Source organism: Glycine soja, chromosome 11, assembly GCF_004193775.1.
Source record: "Glycine soja cultivar W05 chromosome 11, ASM419377v2, whole genome shotgun sequence".
NCBI classification, from domain to species: Eukaryota; Viridiplantae; Streptophyta; class Magnoliopsida; order Fabales; family Fabaceae; genus Glycine; species Glycine soja.
Genome location: NC_041012.1, coordinates 38,448,262 through 38,456,601, shown reverse-complemented (window position 1 = coordinate 38,456,601; position 8,340 = coordinate 38,448,262). Strand labels below are relative to the sequence as shown.

The following is an 8,340-nucleotide window of genomic DNA, read 5'->3' as shown; positions in this document are numbered from 1 at the left end:
TAAAACTTTTTAGCTTTTAAAGTCTTATCTAATAGAATTTAAGGACAAAACATATAAACAAACATAATTTATATGAATTAAAATAAGAAAATTATTTTACAAGAATGAAAAATAAAAAAACGTTAAATTAGAGACACTAAACAAACATTTAAACCTATATTTAAATTATTAAAATAGATATATAACTCTTCAATTATTTTTCACATATCCCAAACACTTAATTGAAGAAAATAAACATGACAATAATTTAGTAACATTATTTTATAAGCAAGAATACTAGATGAAATATATTTTTAAGTTTTAATAAGATGAAAACCTTCATTGTCTTGATAGAAAAAATATTTTAATTTCAATCTCATCTTGGATTATGTTATTTAGTGTTATATGGTCTTTGTTTTAAATATAAGTAAAAAAATTATTCACGTTAATTACATTAATTATATTTAATTGCATCAATCTTAATTAAAAAATAAGTTTTTTCTACAATCTTTAATTGAAACATGATATTAGAAATAAAAATGATTTATTGGAAGTATCACTTCAATTAAATAAATAATATTTTATATTGAAATAAAATTACTTAAAATTTTCTTGAGATGAAGAAAAAAACTTTTTTCTCTCCTTATATTTGAGACCCAAAGAAATATATGCTATAATAATTAAATTAATTTAATCATAAAATAATAATAATATTACATTACAATTTAAAATGATTGCATTTAAACAGTACTTGAATGTTATCTGATGTATTAAATGCTATAATAATCAAATTAATTTAATCATTAAGTCATGTTATAATAATAACAATATGTTACAATTTCAAATAAATTATAAATAATATATTAAAAGATATTTTTATCATTCTTTATAAATTTTTAATAATAGTTTATGCAAATCAAAATTTCAAAAATAAATTCATTCAAATTAAAAAAATTAAATTTTACATATTAAATCTCAAAAAAATAGTTTGAAAATAATTAAATAAACTCCATGTTTTTTAACTTATAATAAGAGAGTTGATGGACGGGCTCAAGTCTCACTTTGAATAAGACGCTTGAAAAGACACATTTCATTTACATTAAGATTAGTTTTGTATGCTAATTCAGGTTATAGACGGTTTCCTTAATAAGAAAAAAGGTAATCAAAATTTTCTTTTTGTCATAACAAATTCAAACTTAAGAACAAAACATTTTAGTAAAAAAATATTAAAATGTAAGGTAATTATCATATTAAAAAATTATAAATATATTTTTGTGTGTGTTAATTTTGTTGTAAAACTCCTAAACCAATTGATAAATTTTTATCTTGGAAAAAAGTCATCCTATAAAACATTATCATGCACACATTTGAAAATAAATACAAAGAAACTATGAAAAACCAAAATTTCCAAAAAAAAAACAAATATGAAAAACCTACATATCCTGTAGTAACAATGCTTAAGAAGGCAAAAAAAACTGTATAGAAGTAAAGAATAAGTAAATCATCTCTTATCATCTTATTTACATAAGAAAAAAGTTGTAACTTCAGAAAATTTAATTAAATTAATATTTTTTTCATCATTTTTTTAATATTTGTTATACTTTTAATTATACTCAATTATACATTTATAGTTTTTGTTTTATAACCGTAAATTGCTCTAGGAAGGAAATTACAGATTATCTAAATTTTTATTCATTGTAATACTAATTAACTATTTTTTTTTAAATGTTTGAATTTAATTTTAAAGCAATTTTATAGTTTACGTAATTTAATTATATAAAATCTTATTTTCTATTTTTTACACTATATAATTTTGGATTTTTTATACTTTATATAATCTTTAATTTTATAGCAATTAAAAACCTTATATTAATTTAAACCTAATAATAGAAATTCACAAATGGGCATAAAAGTTTTAATTATTAGTAGTTTTTATTATATCACCGTAAAATTGGCAGAGAATAATAATTGAGGAAAATGATAGAGCCACTATTTATTTATAAGTTAAAAGAATAAAGGATAATAGGTCCTTTTCTACCAATTTTTATGAAAGTAGTCTTTTTTAGATCAATTTTATTGTGGCTGAAATGAGTTAATTGTGGAGTTTATATATTTTATTTGTTACGACTAATCGGTTTAAGCATGCGATGCATGGACTGTTTTTAATTTTTTTCTGTGATAACAATTGATTATTTATCATAATCAATCTATTAAGTGAAATACAATATGAAAACAACTTGTTTTTAATTTTTAATTGGTGAAGCGACCCATACGATATTGCGAATGCACGGTTGTTGATTAAATTAATTGAATAATTTAAATGACTTTGTTCTTGACATTCTAATAATGTCACTTAATATAGTACTTTTCTTAGTAACATAATAAAATGAGCAAGTAAGAATAATTAATGACTCAAAACTATTTATAATTAAAATTTGTGATTAAAATCTGCACAAATATAAAAATGAATATAGTATTTAATTGAGAATTATGTAATCAAATATAAATTAGATCCATTTGGATTGCATTGCTGTGGATTAAAAAATATTTAATTTTTTGCACTGACTACTTGTCCTTTCTTATTGATCTTTATTGGCATCAGTCATAGAAGTTGTTTTCTAGATTTTGTTTGTCATTTTGGTTCAATTTAGATTCGTTAACCTCCTTTGCAGATGATCACTAAGGCAACGGCTGATGGTACTTTCAACACCCGAAATAAGGATATGGAACAACATGCAACAACAAAGTCTTATTGCAAACATAGGAAACTCAAGAGCTTGCAATTACTCATCGACAATGTCAAGGTACCTTGCTAGCTACTATGTCCTATGGGAATGACCAACATTTAATAAACCTACTGAGAACAACCTTCTCTTTGGATTTTTTCAATATCCCGTGTCTTAATCACTCAAGGAGTAAACAATTTTGTTTTGACTTGATGACCAATTCAAAGTTTACTATTCTAGGAGTAGGACCCCACACGGATATGATACTTGAGAACTTGTAATAATTTTTACTAATTTGTTGGTCTTAAGTCTTAATCATTAGTTTTTTTTTTCAGGCAGTGGTCAATGTTTGAAAGTGTTTAATTTGTTCTGTGATACAGGAAAAGGGTTTGGAAGACGAGGTTGCAAGGTTGGAGAAGCATAAAAGGTTGCTGGAAAAATTACCAGAAATGGAACTAAGTGAAAAAGCCAAGAAGCTGAGGCAAGCTTGCTTTAAAGCTAATTACAAGAAGATGCATTTCTGTTGTTTTTGTATGTTGACATTTCATTCCTGTATCTGTGTAAACTTCAGGTGTTACTGGATTTTGCTAATTTTCAAGGTTTTGATCAATTTCTATTTGTTCTTCCAGTTTTCTTAACTGGAAAGGGATGGAAGTAGCTTATTTCTTTTTGTGTTGGGAGGGCCAAAAAAATGTAAAATGAAGTAAAATAGAAATACACAATTAGAACCTATATGTTTTAAATGTTATTAGAAGCTCATCTGCATTGCATTTCTGTAGCACTAAATTTGACATTTTAGAAATGGCTAATGTTGTCCCTAGATTATAATTGTTGAGACTTAATGAATTACAATGCTCTGTATATAGAATTACAAATGAGATTTTTAAAAAAAAATAAAAAACAAACAAACTTTCTATGACTATTCTATAATAATCACTATAAAAAATATCATATTCTAAGATGATTATAGCACGAGACCGTCAGTACATAATAAGATACATGAACTGACAATATATTTTATAATTATTATGTAAATAATTTTAGTTATATATAAATTAAGTTACTCTAATTTATTGTTATTATTATAACTATAAATATAAATAATTTAAATTTTTAGTCTAAATATATATGTTTCAAATTTAACTCAGGAATATACTTGTTTCAAATTTAAAGTTTTAGTACAAAAATATATGTATATAATTTTTTTGAAAGTATTTTGTTTTTAGTATAATTTTTAGCACAATACATTTCAAATTCTAATTTAATTTTCCTTTTTGTTTTAAATTTTTATTTTAACAAATATTCATTGATATCCGTGAATATACTTACATATATTCTTACAAAATTCATTGATACTTGCCTAAAGGATATTTGTGTAGGTACGAAACAAGCACGATGTGTATTTTCTTTCAATGAGAAAACGATGAAAGACTACTAGTTTTAGCCTGCCTTATTTCATTATCATTTTTAATAATAATTTAATTTACACAATACCAAATCATATTTATAAAATTATTAATAATTTATACAATATTTAAATTTAAAAACTATCATGTAAATTATATATATGTATGAACACTCGATCTAACTGAACACCTAAGTATACCCCTAAAAAATTTAACATATTGAAGCATAAAGTTATCTCATACTTAGGTAATTGGCTTTGATGAATACATGGGTACCAGCCATCAAAGTGTATGGAAGTCAAGTATTTCAATATTCAACATAGTTAGATACTCAAATACTTATACATTCCAATATCAATAGTATTTGAGTATTCGATGCAACTGAATGCTTGTCTAGATACATATCAACACCTTCATGAGATTTATGGTTAAAAGTACTCAAGTATTTAGTTAAGTCGAATACCAAAGTATACTAAATCCTGCATTTGAGCACAATGAGATGCTGGGCCTAATGTCTGATATTCAGTCCAACCGAGTACCCAAACAACCAAAAGCATAAAACAAGTTAAAAGTCATAAAAGGTAATTACTTTGCATAAAGAATATTAAAGACAAAAATAGATATCTTAAAAGTAACTATCAACACATTACCTAAAATAATAATGATGTGTTGAGGCCCATGAGTCTTTGGAACCATTAAAATATAATATAAATAGTTGTGAGAATATTAAGATAAATATTATTCATTGATATATAATATATTTGACAATAATTAAGTAACTCGTTCCTCAGGAAATTTTTTCTTGAGAGTATAACAAGAAAAATATTGTTCTTAAATATTTTTAAAAATATATCATATATTGGACAATAATTATTTTATTATCTCTCAAGAAACATATAAATAAAGTTTACCAATTTCATATTGCCAATAATAAATAAATCAAGAGTGAAACAAACCCGCCTTTATTTGATTCTTCTATGTTTCATTTCTAACTCAAACAAAACATAATTTAGAGCTAGCAAATTAGATTGAATTTTAGTTAGATAGGATTCCGAATTTGGAAACTTGTGTTTTGTCATCACCACACCACTACTAGGCTATATATACTTGGACACTGTTGTTTTGTCAGAATCACTGTATATGTTTTTGTAAGATCTAGGTCATATAGATAGTTACTCCAATTCCGACAATGCAAGCCTTTAGCTACTTGGTTGAGCCCTTCAAATATCATGTGTTCCTCAGCTTCAGAGGCAAAGATACACGCTTCACTTTTACTGGCAACCTCTACCGTGCTCTCCGAGATCGGGGATTCTGCGTCTTCATGGATGATCAGAGAATTGACAAGGGGGAGAAAATATCTCAAGAACTCCCCAAGGCGATTGAGGAGTCCAGGATTTATATTATCGTTTTATCTGAGAATTTTGCTTCTTCCCGGTATTGCTTAGTTGAAGTTGTTATGATTCTTGATGAGTTCGCTAAGGGGAAGGGTCGATGGATTGTGCCGGTTTTCTTCTACGTCGATCCCTCTGTTCTGGTTCGTACTTATGAACCGGCATTGGCGAACCAGAAGAAGTGGTCTAGTGATGACAAAATTGAAGAATGGAGGACTGCTTTGACTAAATTATCTAAATTTCCTGGCTTCTGTGTCAGCAGGTACTCAATCTCGCCAATACTTTTTTTTTCTTCCCTTTTTCTGCTTTTCTTTTTGGTGAAAAAAAAATGCCTTTGACCTCATTGTATATCTATGTAGCGATTCTTCGAGTAAACTCCTTTTTATTGTGCAGGGACGGGAATATATTTGAATACCAACATATTGATGAAATCGTTAAAGAGGTCTCTAGACATGTTCTCTGCCCAATTGGACTTGATGAAAAAATATTTAAGGTTAACTTGCTTTTGTCCTCTGGATCAGATGGAGTCCGCATGATTGGGATATGCGGAGAAGCTGGGATTGGTAAAATAACTTTAGCCCATGAAGTTTTTCACTTCAACGCTGACAAGGTATTTGATCACTGTCTCCTTTTTTATGACGTGGGAGGAATTTCAAATCAGTCTGGAATTTTATCAATACTCCATGGAAAAAGGGTTTTTATAATTTTTCAAGATATTAAACATTTCAAGCAGTTGGAAGACATCCGAGAACTAACTAAGCAGCTTGGTTCTGGCAGCAAAGTCATCATTACTGCTCAAGATAAACATTTGCTTGATAGATGTGGGATTGGATTTGAAAGTATATATGAAATAAAAAGGTTTAGTGATTCAGAAGCTGATCAATTTCTTAAATTCAAAGTTCTTAATTCTGCAACTGTTAGTCCAAAGTATGTGAACATTCTAAACCGAATCAAGTCTTATGCCCTTGGTCATCCATGGACTTTGGAAGTAATATGTTCCAACTTGAGTGGAAAATCAATAGAAGAATGTGAATCTGCATTACTCAAGTATGAATCTATAACAGATAGAGACATCCAAAAGATACTAGAAGTAAGCTTTAGTGCTTTGGAAAAATGTCAGCAGCAGATGTTGATTCACATTGCATTGTACCTCAAAGAACAGAAATTGGTAGATGTTGAAGCTGAACTTTGTAATAAGTATAAAGTCTGCCCCAGATTAGATATTAGAGTGTTGCTTGATAAATCTCTTATAAAAATTAATCACCACGGTCAAGTGACATTGCATACCTCTACACAGGAAATGATTAAAGATAAAGCTTCACGTTTTGAGGTAAGAATACTTTGGATGATTTGAATTGATTTTTTTATTATTATTATTTAACCTTGTTTTTAACAATGAACAATTATTGTTTTGTCATGTAACTCTGTATATACAATGTAATAGGAGTATGGAAACCAAGAAACGCAATTTGTCTCAAATGATGGAAGCGGGGATTGGGATCCGATGGAATTGGATTGACAATTACCAGAAATCTTGCTGCTTCAAAGAAAAAAGTTTACTTCTGTTCCCGTTCATCAGTAGTTAATAATTTTTTCCTTGTGTGTGTATCATGGTTTATTTTGAAATTTACATTTCTGAAAATCTGGTCTTTAACCAAGCTGAATGGTGTTGTTTGATGCATGACTGACTTCACCTAGCGGGAAAAGGCTTTTGTTGTTGTTCTTGTATTTTGAGGTTTACACTTCAGTGTGTTAGCTATAGTGAGCTGTTTGACTTCAAATGCTAGTGTGTCAATGTTTTATGTTCATTATGTGAGAATATACTATTGTTATTTTTAATTATAGAGAAAAAATCTTCAATTCACGATGTGCTGACATGGTTTAATTTATGATTTGGAAAATATGGCTTCCAGTTATGATTTGGATCCATATTTAATAATATTAACCATGATTTCAACATTTGATGAATCTGTTTTCCCTCCTTAAATTTACTCAAGTGTTTAATGACTCCAAATTACAAATAGATTAAGTTTTCTCCTTCAATATTATTTACATTATTTCCTGTTAATATCTTATGGGCATCAAGTTGGTGCTATACTAGTCTTTTTTAAGAGAAAATTAATTGTGATCATGTAGTCAAAGCTCAAACTTGGATCTTTACATTTTAATTGCTACTGATTTGAATGATTATGAAACTGAATGTTGTGATCTATATTCAACTGAACTGTTACAAAATTGCTAACCACATGTATAGCTGTTAGAAAGTTATGATCTGAATCCTAACTAGCTTGCTTACTTTACAAAACAGTAACAATAGCAGCTCAGCAGTGAGGATGACTTAACAGAATAAGTGCTAATTTAGCATTTCTCTCCCAAACTCTGTGTGCAGTGCAGCAATGTAAATTAATCAAGCACTGAGTTTGTATGCATTACTGAATCTGTGTGGTGACACAGCCTTGGTTAGGATGTCTACAATTTGATCTTAGGAAGAAATATTGCAGAATAATAGGAGTAATGACTTTCTATATGATAGGGTGCAGATCTAGCTCCTTATGCTTGTTTTTCGGAGTTTCAAACCTTATTATGCTAGAAGGAACAATACTTGGGCTGTCATAGTAGATGATAGGTCTGGTAGCCAACACATTTAACTCTTGCAGGAGTCGGAACCCACAATACTTCAGTAGCAGTGTTGGCCAAACTGTTGTACTCAGCTTTAGTGCTAGATCTCACAATTAGGGCCTGTTTCTTAGACCATCAAATGAAATTAGACCTAACTTAATGCATAAGCCCAACATCGATCTTTTGTCTTCCGTCATCAGGATCACATGCCCAGTCAGC

General features: G+C 28.3%; 1 protein-coding gene across 1 annotated transcript; it reads left to right on the top strand.

Annotated features, from left to right (window-relative positions):
• The first annotated feature begins 5,143 nt into the window (after positions 1-5,143).
• On the top strand, positions 5,144-7,369 carry LOC114373578 (TMV resistance protein N-like). The gene is made up of 3 exons (XM_028331070.1): positions 5,144-5,764; positions 5,896-6,832; positions 6,947-7,369. Exons 1-3 carry the CDS (start codon positions 5,301-5,303, stop codon positions 7,019-7,021), a joined length of 1,476 nt encoding a protein of 491 aa, XP_028186871.1. The 5' UTR covers positions 5,144-5,300; the 3' UTR covers positions 7,022-7,369.
• Positions 7,370-8,340: the final 971 nt, after the last annotated feature.